Genomic DNA, 20,666 nt, shown 5'->3' on the forward strand with positions numbered 1-20,666 from the left:
CTCACCTCTGCAGGATCGATGCCCTCGTCCAGGAACTGCTGCAGGGACAGCACCTCGCAGGCTGGGGACCCCGTCTTCCTGCCGGGGGGCTGTCCCGGGTCGAGGGGCCTCCTCAGCTGCAGGGGGCTCTGGTGGGAGGTTCTGGAGGAGCAGGGCTGCTGCACCGGGCTGCTGCCGCTGCTGGACCACACCTCCTGGTCCAGACTGAGGCTGAACTCCCCGCTGCTCTCACTGTGGGGCCGGCTCAGGCTGCCATTCAACGTGCCTGGGGGGTTAGAAATAATCTATGGTTTATATTGACCTTTATTTTTCACCACTAGCAAGTAAGTAGAGCAACACTTTCATTGAATATGAAATATATTTGTGGTGCAGGAAACATTTGAATACATTGTTCTAACTCTGATAGCCCATGTAAAACCCTGGCCATCCATCACTGATGACTTGACAATTAGAGAAAAGAGGAAGATTTCAGGAGTGATGACATTTCAGAAAGCTGGAAAACCTAAATGAAATATTAACAGTGCATGTTTCAAAGATGCATGACATTACGCATTTGGAACAAATTCAATTTCTGTGAAAGAAAGGGCACTTAATATTGCCAGAATTCAGATTTGATCATCCAGTTCGTTAACGTTTAAAATACGGTCAAATGGACATTTTCAAAGGAGGAAACATTGAAGTAGGATTCGAGTGAACACATGAAAGGAAAAGGGATAAGAAGAAGTGAAGAAGGGAGGCAAGAATACTTAGTTTAAAGGAGGAAGAGGAAGAAGGAGTAAAGGGAAGGAGGAGCATACCTTTGCCCTCCAGAGGAGAGGTGAGGTGGGAGTTATTGTTACTATTACTACTGATGGTCCTGTTGCTATGGAGACTGGGGGGTCTTGAGGCTGGGTAAGGGACAAGAGGGAACACACACAAACACACACAATTAGGATGTATAAATATACACATACACAGAGTAACACGTAGGTACAGCTAGCGGTTGGAGGAGCGTCTCCTGCGGGGCGGCAGATGGCTCCTGCCAGGCGGAGGATCAGAGCCAACATGTCCGCTCAGTAAACAAAGAAACAACTGACAGAGAGGACAGGGACGCCCAAACCCAAGGGCAAAGCCCCCTCAGAGAGAACTGAGAGACAGTACACTCAAATCCAGCACCGGACACTTTTGTTTAACGATGCTATGGACAGTCTTGCACTAATGTAAATTCTCAAAGATATTGAAGTGACGGTCATATTGATTGTTGTGCTTTTATTTAGGTCTTAATGTGTGCGTATGTATAAATGTGTCTTTTGATTGTGTGTATATAGGATATACATATTTTTATATATATTTGTTTTTGTATTCGTGATTTTGGGAAACGGTATTTCGATCTCTGTGTCTGTACACACAAACGGAAAGATTGACAATAAAGTTGACTTTGATTCATTGTGCAGCCCCCCTCTGTTAATCAGTCAAACATTAATCATGATGACCCTCATAAATAAGCATGATTGACTGCGATATTGAAGTTTTAAAGTCGTGCTCTGCTCGTCTGCAGTACGGAACAGAAATGCACTGAATTCAGATAAAGAAGATTATATTTATTTTGAAGCAAATATCTGTTCATTACTAGGAATGGTGCACAATTTGAAAGTGAGGTTTGAAACATTTGTATGTATATTTTGAGTCTAGGAGAAGCAGTTGAATCTGTCTTCTTTTGATAATGTACATATTTGTACACAAACAGGAAGGTAGAGAAACATGGAAGAGAAAGCAGTCCTCCAGTTTATTTAATTGAGGAAACTTTATAAGTATTTATTTTATTGTGATCTCGGTATTGAGCAGAATACTCATGATGATCTTTGTGGCTATAATCATGCAGCCCTACGATAGAGTAAGATTAGGGATACAAAAGAAGACATGGAGGAATAGGTGAACCTGAGGAGGAGGAATTGAGAAGGATGAAAGAAAAGAATGGGGAAACTGTGAACTGTGTTTTATGGATAGTTTTAGCCAGAGACCCAGAACTGCAAAACCATTTGTAACTGGTTATATGGACATTGGTGACACCGAAAAGAAAATGAACGATCACATTACTGAACCAGCCCTTTGCAGCCCAGAGGGGGATTCAGTGCAGAGAAGTGGTCACTACAGAAGCTACAGGGCACTCGGCACAAAACACTCATCTGAACAGGAGAGCGACGCAGAAACAGAGCACAGATGCCTACAGTGCATAACAGGTGAAGTTTAATGGGTTTTTCATGGTATGAAACCAGAGAGCAACAATCGATGTCTGAAACTACTATCGAGAATTTAAAACATAATAACATCTCTGAAAGATGACCTAATGGCTGATATATTATTAGTAATGTCTGGTGCGTGTCTGAGTGAGAGTTTCCTTTCATCCATTACCGAGTCGTAATGGAAAATGGGTTTTACAACAATGTATTCGATTTTAGAAATGCATTCTGGGAACTCAGCACTTAAGTGTACCATCAGCGCCGAACCTGAGTTCTACTTACGTCCTGGGGAGACAGTTTAATGATGGAATAATAGATTAGATACAATATTTAATGCAAAGTAGAAGTAAGTATGCCCACATTAAACCTTGTGCCTCAGTGGAAAATGTTCGGCTTTTTTATTTTTCATTTTGTTTGCGTTAATGCGCATAAAATGCTGACAAGGGTGGCTTTGTCCGTTTTATGCCCAAGTTCATTCCGAGCCACTATAATAATTGTATAATACATGTGTATCAAAAATACATATGAACATATATACACTGTTCATATGTAAACATGCATTATGCTTTTAAAAAGGTTGACATTCTGAATACAAAGGAAACTGGTTTAGTTGTTATAAGGACTTATATAAATATATTATTTTATCGCAGTTTTTTAATGAAATGGTCGTCCTCTAAGAACATCAGAGCAGCAGATTAACATAGTGAATTAGTTACATTAAGAGTAACTAAATAAATATATATTATACAATGAATATAAATAGAAATGCATTGAAACTAAAACTGTATTTTCAGAGAGGTTAGAAATGTATGTCAGTGGTTTGGTGGATGTTTAACAACTGGGTCATCAGAGCGGGCAGCCCTGATGAATAGTTGCAGATGAACTGCTCTGGATCATTCTAAAGCCTGAATTAGAGTCAATCCTACTTTCAATGGAGGCTGATCTCTCCCTCTCCCTTTTTTTTTGCTCTCCAATAAAATTGCTTTTCCAACTGTAGATCAAGCTCAACTTCGAAGCACACGAAGGAAGCCTAAAGATTAGCATTGGGACGGCTGAGGATATGACCTGCTTTTTTTAGGCTAATCAGTCATTTCACATTCCTCCTTTAGAGAGGCTGCTACAACCACACATCACTTTTCTTATTTCATGTCATGTCAAGACTTACCTTGAATCTTGGGGTCATCTAAGGAGCCGGCGACATCCTCACATGAAGCATTATCTGCTGAGACACAGAAGAGAGTGATGCTCCAGCTGCTTTTTTCTCTCAGATCTGACAATATATCACCACCTTCATATGAATCTTCACGCATGAGTCCAATCCGCATAAAATGGAGAAAATAAACAACTATGTGCAATATGTGGAATATATATATATATGCCGTTAATAACTGCAATATACACCTGGCTGCTAAATCCTCAGAACTGTTACAGGATGTGTATTTTTCTTATCTTTTTTATTTTTAATATTTTTGTATGCATGCTTCTTAGGTAACATTGAGCTGTCTTTGGCTCTTTTCTGCTGTAACAATGTAAAGTTCCTCTGTGGGACTAAAGGTATTCTGATTCTGAACTAACTCCTGAAATGTGTTCAGTAAAAAAGCCCAATACACGAAGAAATTGTCAGGATCTCAACATGCCGATTTTGTCTCTACCCTCGCAGGAATAAACCCATCATCCTGACCTTTGACCTGGAGGCGGAGCTTGGCCCTGCTCTGCCTGGCGGTGGGCAGGGTGAGCGTGGAGTAGTCGATGGCGTTGGTGGAGTAGGCGAGTTCCTTCATGCTCCGCCCGCTGCGCCGGCTGCTCCCCGCCGTGTCTCTGTCTCCGGCCTCAGCTCCGTCCAGGTGGTCGATGCTGCTCGCCCACTCAGCGCCGGGACCACCCGCCACCGCCATGGTCTGCAGCAGGTCGTTCATGGCTGGATGTGCAGCAGAGGAATGGAAATTAGGACAAATCAAATCATACTTTCACCTATTGCTTTTAACTTTTCGTCATAGAGACAATTTGTTTCCCTTAAGGGAGGTAAAATGGCTCAGATTAAGGCAACCATTTGATAAAAAGCCCTTATACAGGCTACTAGAGCGAGCAAATTATATCCCAAAAATATAAATTATTATAAGGTCAACTTAATTATTCCATGAAAAAATGTTAACATCCACTTCAAGTCATACTTTAGGTAGTGCTAACTTTTACTTTTCGTCATAGAGACCATTTGTTTCCTCTTAGTATAATGGATCAGATTAAGGCAACCATTTCATAAAAAGCCCTTATTGGACCTCATACAGGCTACAAGTCAATCCTACTCCTAACAAATCTAAAAGATGTTAACTTAATTTTTCAGTGAAAAAATAAATAAATGTTGTAGCGTAATACATTCAAGGGATGTGCAAAAAATAAATATTTGACCCAAAGTGCACAAAGATGGCAGCTGCAACTTTTTTTTTTTAAACAGGTGATCCATCACCTTAAGAGGCCACTGTCTTTATGCACTTTGTTTACTGAGCTGTGTGCGACGGTAGAGAAGCATGAAGGCATGCAAAGCTGCGAAAACCATGAAACTCCATGTCAGCAGAATAAGATCTGAAATGCAGCACACTGACAGGAAGAAAAAAGAGAGAGAGACAGACAGAGAGAAAGAGAGATACAGAGAGAGAGAGAGACAGACAGAGAGAGCCAGCCCCATAGACGCAGCGAAATATGTGAGCGCATGCCACAGCCTATCATAGCACATGTCACAGCCTAAGAGACAACAACAACAGAAAACAGCTATTCATCTCCTCATGGCTCACTTCTGATTAATCCTCTACTTCATGTGTCTTCCTTTTCTTTCTTTCTTTTTACATTTGATACTTGCGGTTTTGTAATAATATATTGTTGTAAATTGTTTAATGAATTGTATTTTTTTCTCTTTCTTATCATATCACTATTGAATTGTATTCTCCTTTACGCTTCGGCAATATTGTTCACCTGGCATTCATGCCAATAAAGCATATTGAATTGAAAATAGAGAACAAAGAGAGAGAGAGAGAGAGAGAGAGAGAGACAGAGAGAGAGAGAGAGACAGAGAGAGAGAGAGAGAGAGAGAGAGAGAGAGAGAGAGAGAGAGAGAGAGAGAGAGAGAGACCAAGGGCTCCATTTCAAGTCCTCCATGGTGAGTGAGAGCAGAGGCGATCAGGCGGTTGATGATTTAATTTTTTTTTTTTAAGTCATGCTATAATCAAAGATGGAGGCAAACACACCACAGGCGCATGAAAGGCAAACCAGCAGCCACTCCCAGCCATCCACTCACCTCAACACACCACACACACACAAGGCCTTTCATTTGGTTTACACAAAGAAAATAAACAATGACAAAGCTGCCCAATAAATTCCCTTTTGCATAGTTATTCCCACAATGACCAAACTATAAGAGATAAGGCTGTAGTGGATGAAACTGTAACACACTACAACACACACATCTACAGGAAGAGGAGATGCTAACTTTAACATCAGTTGTTGCATTGGAGTTCACCAATACATTCAGTTGTGTACATCTTAGCTCAACACAAGTTTGTGCTATTCATTTGCTAAAAGTGAGAATAAAAGGGACACACTGGTGACACCTGAAAAAAGCTGAGAGCAGATACTCTACAGGAGTGAGTGGAGGCGGCAGGAGGTGACGGAGGGGGTGGGGGTTAATAGGCAAAAATGTAAAGGACAAGTCACTGATGTCGGCAGGGTGTGCATGGAGGTGAGGTGACAATGCAACACATTTGAAACCTAAATCTTGTGTATGTAAATACTACGAGATAATATCACCACTGCAAAATGCTCTTCCGTCAATATTACATGGAAGTGTGTTGCCTGCAGGCCTGAGTAGCTTTAAGAGCTGTGGCTGAAACTGACACACTGTCACTGTAAGTGTCACGCCCCCACACTGCAGCCACCGTGAAATCAGTCACTGTTCCTTCTTTGTTTCTGCTAGTGTGGCGATGAGAGGGAGAGGAGGAGGAGGACTAGCGTGGCGGCTAACGGAGGTCTTACACATGGAGCGCCGGTAGATGGCTTTGGCCTCGTCTTTGTCCTTGGATCTGTTCCTCATGAAAGGCAACCTTTTTAAAGCTGTCAAGAGCGCAGCCAGAGACAGACAGACAGACAGACAGACAGACAGACAGACAGACAGGGAACAGAGAGTGACAGAACGAGCCCGAGGGAGGTGGAGGGAAGAAAGAAAAAGGAGGGCAGAACAGAGGGATGTGGTTAACATTTGAACAAAGAGAGATGCAGAGAGAGAGCTGAGCCCCTGGACACTCAACTGGACAATAGACAAACAATGCAATGCAGAGTATCACTATAAGGTTTAACAGCAGGGGATTATGTTAATATCAAGCATTGTTGATTTATCATTAGGCCTGTCACAATAAATGCTGGTGTAGGACCTTATGTTGTCCCAGAAATAAGATATATGACTGTCAATCTATGATGAATTATTAATGCCACTGATGATAATCTGATGGCATATTAAATCAAGAACACCCTTTCAAAGAGCAATTAGCTTCTAAATATGAATAATTGTAGTCATTGGAATGTAAAAATGTTTTAAAATATGCTAAATAAATAAACATAAATAAAATGGATCTACCAAAACCTGTATTAACAGAAATGCACAGATGCCCAAGTCTTTTAATGGTAGGGTAATCACTGCTGTTGATTCTGGCATCATGCTGGCTTAAGTGTTTGGGACATACAGTATGTAAACATTACGGGCAATATCAAGGTCAGCTAAAGTGTTCTTGGTCATATCCATATCACATGACGAGGGATTATTGGACAGGTCTATTGATTATCAAGTGTAAGGTATTTTTAATCTACACCTTCTTTGTATATCATGCTATCAACATGTTAGATTTGGTTAATGGGCTCAAAAAGAAGTACCATTAAAAGCAGATTTACACTTTTAACTTTCCCAATAAGGTTGTGTTTAGCGTCACAAACTTCAGTTTTTTTTTACTATTTTGTAAATGCTTGTTCAAGAGCTTTTTAGTTGGACTGAAACACATCCCACAGACTTATTTAATACCTGTATAATCCTATAAAAAAGGGCAGACTTTTAAACAAAGACAGATTATGCAAACAAACACAAAAATGTAAAACACTAACGCACATTTCTCCTGCACACAACAACAATCACTCATGGTTATGGTCATGAGTGTTGCATTCTGCATTACATACTGTACTGTACACAACAACACATTACCACCTACATGACACACGGAGGATGGATATATTAAAGGGTGCAATCAGGAGAGTGAAAAGGTCAAAGGGCACCTGAACAGCATCAGGGAGGACTGCAGTGTTTTTATAGACATAACCAAGAGAAATGATCATACTTCGGTACATGTCTTTATGTTTTATACAAGTACCTACGTTAAGGTGCGTTTGTTAACGCCACCATTTTCTGATCCCTAGGGGTAAAAAACGAACTTGTGCCGAGTTTAATAGCTTCTTGATTATACAAAACGCATATACAGTATAATGATAATAATAATTGTTTTTGCATTTTGTAAATTGTGTTACTTGCTGCTGTCAAATACCATCAAACTATGTGCAATATATACATATGCCATTAATAACTGTAATATATACCTGGCTGCTAAATCCTAAGAACTGTTACAGGACTTGTATTTTGAAAAGTATGTACATTTTTATTATATCATAACTTAGTACTTTTTTGTTAACATAGGTAACATTAAGCTGTCTGTGGCTCTTTCCTGCTGTAACAATGCAAATGTCCCCTCTGTGGGACTAATACAGGTATTCTGATTCTGATAAATCTACACAACTTAATAAAGAAGTTAACCCACTCATTTCTATAAATTGTAAACCCCACTAGTCCATGTACAACTTTCTTTATTCCGTATCTTCTAGCTATTCCAGACATCCAGGATGTTGACACCGCTTGCACTGCCTGGAAGTCAGCCATGTTGCATTGCACCTTTTAATAGCTTGGATGCTACGTTAGAGTGCTTTTCTCTGTTATCTACAGGTGAACTGCACAGATCAGCAGGTTGACACGACTGTAACTGAGAGCTAAGGAGCTTAAAAGCTGCTGGAGAAGCAGTTCATACTGGACCTGAGCCAAAATATACCTTTTCCAATATGTGAGCCACATCAGAAGCGCTTGATTCAGTTTGACACCAGAACACTGTTACTGTTAATTCACACATTATCATAGCACTGCTGTAACATTATCAGAGTCACGACAGACAGCCAAAAAAAAGGTTTTTACCAAATTGATGGGTAAAAGGGCACAGAAATCAAGCGCTCTCTGGTGTGTCAAACACAGGAAACACATATTTTTTCCACACAGGTCCAAAATTGAGAGTCAACCCTGTGGTTCTGTGCAGCTCAACCGTGACCTCTAGGACATCTGAGTGACACAGACAATGGACTCACGATAACATGCCCCGAGAGACGTGACTGTCGGTTCACAATCCCCGCCCACCCTACCCATCCGCAGCATACCATTGGTTGAACCCTGCCCTTGGGCATGGGCCTGCTGCCCTCTCCTCCCTTTGCAGAGAGAGAGAGAAGCAGAGGAGCAGTTAGGGGAGGAAAGACCCATTCAACCACTCAACCAGGACACAATTAATCAAACCAACACACACACAAAACAAGAATCAGTGTGTTTAGTGGGTACGATTATGTGTCTGTGAAAGTATTCAGGATCCCATGAACGTAGCAGTTTGCAAACTACTTTCTTTGTGTGTACACACTTGTGTCCATTTTTGTATGAAATAGTGTCTGAGTATTTGATCAGATGTACATTTACTGTACATTGTTTGGAAGGATGAATATCTGGGAGTTTGTAACCTGCAGGTCCGCTGCAACTCTGACTACTTTTAAATCCAGGCTTAAGACTTTTCTTTTTGCCGCTGCTTTTAATTGATATATTCATATCTTAAACTGCACTGTAACTTTTATTATCTTTGCTTTTCAATGAGTGTTTCTAGATATCATTTTATAATATGTTTCTTAATGCTCTTAATGTCTTTCATTTTTGTAAAGCACTTTGAATTGCCTTGTGTTGAAAGGTGCTATATAAATAAACTTGCCTTGCCTATCTGTTTGTATAAAGTGTCTTTTTGTTTATCTCGAGCAACCAGAAACAAGGTCCCTCAGTAGTGGTTGTATCTGTCACTACCCTGACTTTGAAACTTGAGTCTCCATCTGTGTGTGAGTGTGTGTGAGTGTGTGCTTGGACTCACTGTTGCTCTTCTTCTGTGTGAGTGTGTCGTCCAGCGAGTTGGAGCCAGAGCCGATGGACGAGCTGTCCTGGCAGTCCGGAGGAAGCGTCAGGAAACCGTCGCCATACTCTGAACGAGAGGGAGTCAGCGTGAGAGAGCGCATCCTGTCCCGGCTCTTCGGCTTGATCAACTTTTTCATCTTCAAAGTGATCCAGTTTCCACGCCTACAAAAGAGATACAAGACACAGCAAGACACAGACCATCAGGAAATCAGGGAAATAAAGTCCATATATATTGATATTAAAAAACATTAAGGCTGGGTTTTAAAATGTCTGATTTGTTCCATATGGGCGCCTCCAAAGCTCTGCAGACCATAAATAAGTGATGCATCTCTTCCTGAAGCTGCAGTTTGAGTGTTTTCGCCTCGGGATCAGAGTCAACAAGCAAACTTTTGAACATCAGAGTCTGCTATGATACTGTGACTTCTTTGAGTCACTCAGCGTCATTTTTACTTTAAAAGAATTCTCAAATCATTTCTAGTTCATTAAAACGAAATAACTAGAATTTTTTAATTTTTTTTGTCAAATAACTGTCAGTCATGTCTTTATTGAAGCTTCCTTTCACCTGCGTGGGGGCGAGGGGTCGTAGAACTTGTACTGGTCCATGATCTTCTCCTCCAGCTTCTCTTTCTGTCTCCTCAGCTCATTCAGCTTGTCTCTGATTGGAGGAACATTTAAAAATCAGTCAGTAAGACAAACAAAAATGAAAACAAAATGTCAACGCAACAAATTAGATTTGATCGTGCCATTATTAAATTAATTGCTGGATTTAGATTTTTTTTATTGAAAGGGATATTCTATCTGTCCGTTTGAAAAAAATACTCATCATCAAGGCCTTACATGTATTGTCTCTGCTCTACGTGGTACAGGTCCTTGCTCTCCATGGTTTGCTCCAGCAGTGTGCGGTTCTGCAGCATCAGAGTCTGGATCTGGTCCAACAGGTGGCGATTCTCCTCCTCCAAGTTTCCTTTTACCTGGCTCAACAACTAACACACACACACACACACACACACACACACACACACACACACACATTGAAGTTTAAAACAGAGGCTTAGACAGTTGGATCAACAACAAATATGATACATCAAAAGGGATTAAGCAACCACAACACAGCTGGTTTAAGAAGTTGTCTAACTAAATGTTAAGAGAGGCCAAAACACAGCTGGCTTTATAAGAAACAAATAAAAGGAAACTCCTAAATATAGAGAAGAGATGAGACATGAAGAGAACAGATGAGAAGAGACATGAAGAAAAAGAGAAGAGATGAGAAAAGTCAGATCAACAACAAATATGACACAACAAAAAGGATTAAGCAACCACAACACAGCTGGCTTAAGAAGTTGTCTTTCTAAATATGACACATTGAAAGAGTTGAAGACAGCTGGCTTTTAAAGTGACACGTAAAGGGGAACTCCTAAATATAGAGCAGAGATGAGACTCGAAGTAAAGAGAAGATAAGAGTAGTGTGTGTCTCCTCACCTCACACTGGTTGGTCAGCTTGGTGGAGGTGATGTCCAGCTGCTGGTACTGCTCCTTCAGTTTAGAGAACTCGGCCTCCAGCTTGGTCTGCTCCAGCTTGGCGCTGTTCAGCTGGGTCTTTGCGTTCTTATGGTCCAGCTGGAGGTTGTCGTTGTCCTTCACCAGCTGACGATGGGTATTGTTCAGCCTGAGGAGAGAGCAGGGGGAATACTCAATATAATGACATATTTGCATGTAAGGTGTAATCCTAAGGACATTTCATATTGATTCACTTGTTGTTCACAAGTTTGAACAGTAAGATAACAAATACTGATGATCTGACCTATCATTTTCTTCTTTGAGCAGTTTGAACTGGTCAGCTGTGGATCGGTGCGTTTCATTCTCCAGCGCCATTTTCTCTTGCTGCTCCTTCAGATTTTTCTCCAGATCCTCCAGCTCTCCCTTCCTCTGCATGAGCTGCTTGTACCTGCACAGACACAACACACACATTACAAACCGTGACATGACTTGCAAAAAGAAAGATTTATGATTGTCTTCTTAAGGCAGTATTAAACAATGTTAAAAAGGGGTGAAAATAGATTATTAGGTCATGAGTGAGACTTGTAATGGACTAAAGCCTAAACCCAGTCTCACTTGTAGGGACTGGGTATAAGCCCCCCCCCCCCTCTCAACCAACTTCCTCCTGACTGCTTTTCTGTTTTGTTTCTTTTTGGTTTTGTTTTTGTTGTGTTTGTCTACCCTCCCTCCCAAATGTAAAGCATCTTTGGGTTCAAGAAAAGCGCATAGAAATAAAATGTATAATTATTATTATTACTTGTCCTCCAGGTCCCTGTGCTGCTGCTCCAGGCTCTTGTGGGACGTCTTCAGGCCGCCATGTTTTCCGATCAGGGCTTCGTACTCGGACGCCTGCCTCTCGTGGAGCGCTGCCAGCTTCTCGTGGTCTCGGAGGAGCAGCTCGTAGGTGGACCTCAGCTCCTCTTTGTCCTTCAGAGCTCCTTCTCGCTCCCCCTCCACGCTGCTCTGCTGGGTCTGCAGCTGGGCATTCTGGGCCATGAGGGCGCCACTCTTCGAGCTCAGGGTGGAGTTCTCCACCTAAAGGACGAAGACAAAGATACATTTAGAGACGGATTCAAGATTTAAACATTATTGTCATATGCACAGTAGCTACAGTGTGGGTATGGCAATGAATCTTAGGTCTCAGGCTCCTCCAACAATGCGAAATAAGGATATATAAGACATACAACCATGAAACACATTTAAAAAGCAATACAAATAGTGCAAGGGTTACAAACGGAGTAGAATAAAATCCGGACTATCCACTACCAGACAGAAATTCACTCATGCTCGTAACAAGGTAACACAAACAATAAGACAGGCCTAAGCAAACTTTTTCATCAATATAATTGAAGGTGCGAAAAGGTAACAGTAAAAAAGTTTGGCAAATCTTAAATAAACTATTAGGTAAACAAACCAAACAAGAAAATTATGTACTAGAATTAAAAATCAATGATGCCCTGAAAAAAGACCCTGCAGTGTTGGCCAACTCTCTAAATGAGGATTTCATAAATAGTGCTCTGGACATCACAAAGCTCTTCCCGCCATCTGAGGTCTCACCTAGCCCGACTGTGGATACACACCCCGTTTTTGACCTGGAGGAAATCACAGAGGTTGAGGTAAACCATATCATCTTAGGGTTAAGAGGTTCTAAGGCTAGGGATGCAGATGATTTAGGCACCAACTTTATAAAAACACATATCGACGGTCTAATACAACCAATTACTATGTTAGTAAATCAATCTATCAGCACAAAGGAAGTTCCATCATCCTGGAAGGTGGCCACGGTGACACCGAACTTTAAATCTGGGGATAAGGCAATAATGTCCAATTACAGACCAATCAGCATCCTCCCCTGTGTCTCTAAGACAGCTGAGAAATGGGTGTCAAAACTAATCACCAAACATTTAGATAAAGGTTTCGCTCCACTCCACCCAATGCAGTTTGGTTTTCGTGCTCACCACTCCACTGAGACAGCTAACTGTGTCTTTGTGGAAAAGGTTAAATGTATGTTGGACACGAGCCCATATGTAGGTGCTGTCTTCCTTGATCTCAGGAAGGCTTTTGACACTGAAGTGCTCCTTATAAAGCTGACGTATTTCAATTTTTCGNNNGGACACATGTTGATGTAGAAGAGACATGAAGAAGAGGGGACACATGTTGATGTAGAAGAGACATGAAGAAGAGGGGACACATGTTGATGTAGAAGAGACATGGAGAAGAGGGGACACATGTTGATGTAGAAGAGACATGAAGAAGAGGGGACACATGTTGATGTAGAAGAGACATGAAGAAGAGGGGACACATGTTGATGTAGAAGAGACATGAAGAAGAGGGGGACACATGTTGATGTAGAAGAGACATGAAGAAGAGGGGACACATGTTGATGTAGAAGAGACATGAAGAAGAGGGGACACATGTTGATGTAGAAAATACATGAAGAAGAGGATTTTTCATATTTGGGGACCTTTTCATTTCTTCACGACAATGTCATATTTATTTATTGCAATCCCTTCCATGTAACTTAGGTTGCTGTCAGATGCCATAAAATCGATGCAACCTTTCAGAGAAATTTCTCCAGGTAAGTGAGACGAAATGTCTAAATGTATTAAAACACTTGAATGCCTCTTTAGTAACATTAGGAAACCTAAATGGATTCAAATGTTGCCTTCCCATGGTGCTTCACAGTTACTGCCTCGTCATTAAAAAGCACTTATTCTAAAGCTATGCAGAAAGAGTGCGGGGTATTAAAGGTATCGCTAAGTGTCAACGTTATTCTACAGCAACAAGTGAACTCAGCACATCAGAAAACAACGGACCTCCTGCTGTGACGATGCTGTTTGAGTGACAGGACCACTGTTGCTGGAAACCTCTGAATGATGCACAGGGGGCTGCTGGGAAATGCAGGTGTGAAAGCTTACACATCTAAAGATTTGCATTCAGAACAGTCAGGAGGTTTAACGCTCACCTGAAGGCATATTTGACTATAGCATGCTTCAAGTACACATTCTTTGTCCTAGGAAGCAATACGTTATATATGATCAGGAATATTCGCAGTCACGACTACACTTAGAGACATTGTTTTCTTCTTGATGAGGAGCTCTTAATGGGGATATTATAATGATAATGCTTTTACAATTAAAGCATACATCAAAGTGTGAGTTTGAGCTTTTGTTTAAAGATATATCTACACGTTATTATGTCATTGAGCTGATTCTAAATTGTCCATGTAAGATTTTCCCCAGGGTCTAAAACTGTTAAGTGTAATATTTTGTATGCTTAGCCACTAAAAAATACAAGGTTCATGGCTTACTATTTTGCCATGGGCGTGAAATAAAGAATGCATGGAAACTAAGCTAGAAAACAATCTTAAAGTAGAAAGCAAGCTCATATCAAACACAGGAGAGTTTGATTTCTCTTACTTATCCACAAAGAGGCGTTTGAGTGAGTGAGTGAGTGAGTGAGTGAGTGAGTGAGTGAGTGAGTGTGAGTGTGTGTGAAAAGGCCTTGATGTTGCCGCACTTTTCCATCCCCCTATCCAAGCTGGAAAACGAGTCATAAAATGTGAGAATTGTCAATCACACTTTAAACTTCAATTACCTTTAATCAGATATTTTCCTAACTTGCGCTCATAAGGCATTATAAATGCAATGTGATGATTATATAATCAGGAGATGATATAATGCACATAATGAGCTGCAAATTGCTGGGTGTTTAATATTTGATGTGGTTAATGTGTCCTTAATGACGTGATAGGAAACCTAATATCACCGATGCCAGCATGATTACAATGTTAGAAACAATTATCTCAGCTTCTAATGGGCTCAGCTGGTAATGGATCAAAATGCTAACTGTGTTATTAAAGTCATTGAAGACATCGTTCCAAGAAGTCCTATAGAAGAAAAGTAGGTAAATGAACATAAGAAGTTAAAGAACGAATTTACAATAAAAAAGTAAAATAAAAATATGTGTATAAACATAATAAGGTGATGTAAAATATCCAATAAAAGATCAAATATAATAAAACCGAATAACAATTTTTATATAAACGTAAGAAGTTCAAGTTACAATATGCAATACAATGTTGAATAGATATAAATATACAACCATAAGAGGTGTGTGTGTGTGTGTGTGTGTGTGTGTGTGTGTGTGTGTGTGTGTGTGTGTGATGACAGGAAATTAGTGTATTGACACTGATTATTCTTGGCCCCATGCTGCTCATCAGGTTCATATCAGTATGTAGTGTCTCTACTGGGACATGTCTCCATGCTTTAATGGACATGTCTCCAAAGCTCTTTATTTTTCTCATACTGCCTGTGCTGCAGCACCTCTTTTCACCCTCCGTCTGAAACCAGAGCCCAGTCTGCTCTGATTGGTTAGCTGGCCCGCTCTGTTGTGATTGGTCAACCGCTTAGAGAAGTCCTGCCCCTTAGCCTATCACGACACAACACGTACAATGTGTTGGAGCGCTAGCCAATAGAAGTGCGAGTCTAACGTAGTGACATCACTATGTTCACTATGTATGTGTTAAATGCTTTTGCTAAGTCATGTTGTTTTAAGCTTGATATCATCTCTAAAGTCAGATATTTTTCATTTTTTCTTGCCATTAAAAGTCCAAATAAATCTGGTAACATGTCTTTAAGGCTTCATTTGAAAATTGGCATCAAGTTTCCAAGGTGAGGAAACATTTTCTCCATTTCATAAGCTTTAGATAAATAGTTTATGGGCCGTGGGAGTCATGCATAATATCATATGTCCTTGGCAAGGAGGTTCAAGAGTTTCTCAGAGTTTTAATGAGAAACCTGTGCCGTTGCTGTCCTTGGTGACGGCACGATGCAACACTGATCACGTTTACTTTGACGCAGCTTGGTTACACACACAGCCGACAACAGAATATATATAGATACTTCAAGAGAGATGTGTCAGTTTCACTTGAACAGGCTTTTGTAACCATTACATCTTGTTGTAATACTTTCATCATGTAATATTGACATTACACTTCCTGCCCCCGCTTTCTCTGAAGAAACGTTTATTTTGGAAAGTGATGTTTTCTAACGCCTCAAACTACATTGTTGGAAGCAGAATACTATTTTACTCACAAAATATTACAAATAGATTTGGCTGAAACTCATTAGACAGGTGGAGATCTGTTTTTGGGATTTACGCCCAAATACTAGTATGAAATGTTGCGTTCAAATGCAGCTGGGAAATCAAGAAACCTAGGATGTTTACTAGGGAAAAGCAACCGGTGACAATGTATACATACTAAAAACTATAAATACTGTAGCTGCTTACATTTCTGTTACATTTCACCTCCAGTAAGTCGGATAAAGGACGCCACATTTTGTTTTTGTTTGCATGTCTTGAATTACATCGTGACAAAATCTTAAACACGTCAACAATTGGACGTTAAAGGTCTTTCAAGGATCCTCTCTACCACTGACGTCAATAAGTCTAGCCTCTATTGACTGAATAGCTTGTGGAAGTGAGCCGCGGCTTTTGTGAAATCAATTACACACACACACACACACACACACACACACACACACACACACACACACACACACACACACACACACACACACACACACACACACACACACACACACACACAAACCAAGTCTTCACCCTAAAATTTATGATTTGGGGTGATGATGGGGACCTCCATTTTGTCCCCATAAGGGAGGCGAGTCCCCACACGTGGCTGTGTAAACAGATTTAGGTCCCCACAAGTATAGTAATGCTAGGACACACACACACACACACACACACACGTCCTTACCACATTAAAGTCGAGATTCTTCTCCACCCAGTCCGTAGCAGCGTCAAACTCTTCAAACATCTCCATGATGTAGAGAGTATCCAGAGCATCCACTATTGTCGCTCCCTTTATACTTCCTGCAAGAGAATGAGGTATGAAGATTAGAAATAAATATCTCAATACACATTAGTGAAGGTTGTTGCGTCTTAAATAAAAAGGTTTACATATCGTCTCTTCGCTAAAAATACAAGGAAAAAAGCTGGTCTTAAAGTGACGTTTTTTTAAGACCAGCTTTTTTCCTATTATTTTTAGCGAATGACAACAGGTGTTAGCAGCAGTCTCATTAAGTAAAAAAACTGCAGCAATTCAGAGATTTCTGAAGGTGGAATAAATTATTTAACTAGACAGATGGCGAGAGGCAGTGATTATTGGCACTCATGAAACATCGAGAGTATTGCGATTCTCTAGATATTAGCCTCATAGCAGGAGAGAAGACAGATAGAAACATCATTCCAGCACTGTCTGCCATTAATAACAAAAACCTTAACAAATCCAACAACACCGCAACACCTCAGTCTGTGTATGTGCCGGGAAGCTGGATAAATCATTTAGCATGCAGCACGAGCGCTCAGGAAAGCTTTCATTCCTAACATACACAAGATTTCCGAGCTATCTGACCACTTAGAGGTGAGACAGGAAAGCCAACAACACATTTTAATGGAAGATGGGGTGGTGAAGAAAGAGGAACAAGAATGAGTTGGAAAAAAATGAGAAATGAAAACATTACAAGCTAAGAATGACAAAGATAAAAAAAGAGTAAAGTATAAGAATGAAGTGTAGAGATAAGATGTAAGCCAGGCAGCTGCAGGGTTGGTATTGTTTAAGGTGTGGGTTTATCTCCCCCTGTGGGAGGAAGCGAAGGCAGCTAAAAGCTTTCCATTAGACACAATGCTGAGTCATCATCTGCTCAGAGACACTGCTGCCCATCACTCGGGTTTTAAAAAACTGTTGGATGACTAATCTGTTTTCATTTGTGAAGCAGATTTTGGTTACAAAGCAATAGATGCATAAATTCCCTGGATATAAATGGTGTTTAGCCCAAAAAGAAAACCTGGATATTAAATGGAATTTTCAAGAGAAGATTTGTCTGTTTTTGTGGCAGATACATAGCTAGATGCGGTCATCTTTATACACGGGAAAAAGACTGAAATAATCTCATTTTGGACAAGGTTCAACACTGGCTGAACAACATTTGCTTACAGTTAAACGTAAAAAAAACAGTATGCATGATGTTCAGTAAACCACCAGTCAACATCGAAGGATCCAACGTGTTTTTAAACGGAGCAGAAATAGAGCTAGTCTCCCACTTCAAGTATCTTGGAGTCATACTGGACTCGAACTTGACTTTTAAGAAACATATTAAGAAAGTATCCAACACTATTAAATTCAACTTGCAACATGTTAAATAAATTAGCCCTTTTTTAACTGTCAATGCTTCAAAGTCATACCTCCACTGTATGATTCTATAACCACATTGAATACCGTTTCACAAACTGGTCGTTTGCTTGTGCCACAAACCTGAAACCCATAGAACAGCTGTTCAAGAGAGCTATCAAGGTGTTTGACAGAAAGCCACATTCATACCACCACCGTACCATCCTGGAAAAACACACTTTCTTGAGTTTTGACCATTTTAAGTCTTTTAAAAGTATGTGTTTTATTTATAAATGTTTACATGGACTGCCCCCCCCCCCATCCTTCCTTAGGGGAATTCATCCACAAAAAACACACTGGATGCTGCACTAGGTAAGAAACCAGAGGAGACTTTGAAGTCCACTGCAGACGGACCACTTTTGGACAAAATGTCCTCTCCATTAAAGGCAGCTCATTGTGGAATAGCCTCCCAACTGAGACACGGGATTGTCCCGCTCTCAATAGCTTCAAAGGTCAACTCAAAGAATGGTTGAGAAACAAACATCTGTGCAATCACCGCTAAATGCACTTTAACACAGGGGTATCTCCTCTTGCACTTTAGGTAGCTCTTGTATCTCCTCTTGCGCTTTATGTCGTTGCTGCTATATTGTATTACCGTGTCATAAATACTTCTTTCTTGCACCTTTTGATGATAATGTATTTTGTTTTTGCTATGTTTGTAAAATGTAATTTTCTTAAATGTTTTATGTGAGGGACTGCGGATGGAAATTAGCTCAAAGCTAAATCTGGCATATTTACGCTTGATACATTTTAATGTTTTAAGTGTTCATTACTGTGCATTGTCCCTGCCAAATAAACGATTAAATAAATCAAAAATTACTATTTAAATGTCAAAAGAAAATAAATACAAGAGGCTAAATGTTGAGAGAATGTAGTAAGTGATAAAGTAATGCAGAATTCTATATACATGTTAATCGAATAAGATTAAAGAATACAAATTCAATAAAAATGTTATACTTTACAGTGAAGGGAAAAACTGCAAACAGATGATTGCTATGGATGTGGAAAGGAGCATGAAGATGATTGGGTTAAAAAAAGGAGGATATCACGGAGAATAGAAGTAAAGAATGATATGGATAAAAAAAATACAACTTGGCTCTCGGAGAATTGAACAGAGGAGATGAAGGAGAAAAGGGGGAGGAGTCGGAGTGGAGAAAAGTAACACGGACAGAGTTCAAAATAAAGATTCTCCTATCAACATGTTGTCAGCTGTATTGACTTATTGAAAGAAAATGTGTTCCTATAATCAACACCCAAAAGGATACAAATGTAAAGTAAAAGGAGAGGTTGTTCCTCTTTTGGTCCACAGGGGGCGCTGTGTCTGTTCAGTTTGATGTGAACTCCCTCTTCATAACACCAACTGTTTCTTCTCATGTTTCCTTTGTGGTTGCAGAGGTTTCCTGGTCTCCAATCCCTCTTCAATCATCACTAGTGTGTGCATGTACACTGACACACACACACATTATGTCCAGGTGCTGACATACTCTGTATCTTTAAACAGAGACAGCTTTTTACCCCCACTACGCACACACCTGCTCTCACACACACATCAAGAGGCGTAGGCTAACACCCACAGCAACAGATAGAAGCTACTGTATGGTCAGTGTAAATCCTGTCGCCCATAAGCAGGGTTTGAGTCACCGCCAAACAAGTCTAAATCCATAGCAGGAGCTGAGCACCGTGGCAACGCAACTGTGCGAACAGAGCAATGTTGAAAGAAGGCGTGACAGCTTTGCATTGTGTAATTAACATTGAGAATTGTTAATTGGTTTTGTTTAAAGTAGTGTTCTAAAATACTTCAAGAGAATGTTATGCTACTAATCTGACGGTTTTAGGAGCAATTATTAACCTAATATATAACAGATTTATGTATTTATCACAATTGTCTATAGTGCATGTATCCCTGAGACATAAACATGAGTATATCTGTTTGGATTATCTTTGTTTTCACAATCAAGTGTTGTATGGCAGTATTTAAAGCCTAGAAGATTGTGATTTTGGTCTATATTAATAAAAACTATATTATTATTATTTATCATTATTCTTGTTATAACTATTGTATTATCATTTTTATACAATTATTATTGTTATAAACTGACAAATTAATTGATTTACGTTTAAATCATCTTATTTAGAAATAAAAAAATATTTTACAATTACATTTCTGTCTGCTAATGAAGACCATCCTGTATAATTGAAAGGCCATGGATCAGCTACTAATGTATATACGGACTGTGAGGTGAAATGGTTTTTATCAACAACTGTTTCCAAAGTCAATCATTAACATCAATGACTTTAAGGAGTTATTGTCCAAGTTGGCTTCAAAGTTGAGCTTCAGAGAACATTTACATTTCACCACCTATATTTGAAT

At 40.0% G+C, this 20,666-nt stretch overlaps 1 protein-coding gene across 1 annotated transcript in view; it reads right to left on the minus strand.

Moving 5' to 3' along the window:
- LOC104941290 (girdin-like) overlaps positions 1-20,666 on the minus strand; it is a 28,807-nt gene that overhangs the window by 2,519 nt on the left and 5,622 nt on the right. Inside the window, exons 5-16 of the mRNA XM_010766372.1 lie at positions 11,801-12,078; positions 11,309-11,452; positions 10,987-11,173; positions 10,345-10,490; positions 10,070-10,162; positions 9,467-9,669; positions 8,724-8,771; positions 6,243-6,320; positions 3,901-4,137; positions 3,385-3,441; positions 798-887; positions 6-265 (exon numbers count right to left, since the gene is read on the minus strand). Coding sequence (XP_010764674.1) covers positions 6-265; positions 798-887; positions 3,385-3,441; positions 3,901-4,137; positions 6,243-6,320; positions 8,724-8,771; positions 9,467-9,669; positions 10,070-10,162; positions 10,345-10,490; positions 10,987-11,173; positions 11,309-11,452; positions 11,801-12,078 — 1,821 coding nt within the window. The remainder of the gene's footprint in view (positions 1-5; positions 266-797; positions 888-3,384; positions 3,442-3,900; positions 4,138-6,242; positions 6,321-8,723; positions 8,772-9,466; positions 9,670-10,069; positions 10,163-10,344; positions 10,491-10,986; positions 11,174-11,308; positions 11,453-11,800; positions 12,079-20,666) is intronic.

Source organism: Notothenia coriiceps, unplaced genomic scaffold (assembly GCF_000735185.1).
Source record: "Notothenia coriiceps isolate Sejong01 unplaced genomic scaffold, NC01 NC01_scaffold00003306, whole genome shotgun sequence".
NCBI lineage: Eukaryota > Metazoa > Chordata > Actinopteri > Perciformes > Nototheniidae > Notothenia > Notothenia coriiceps.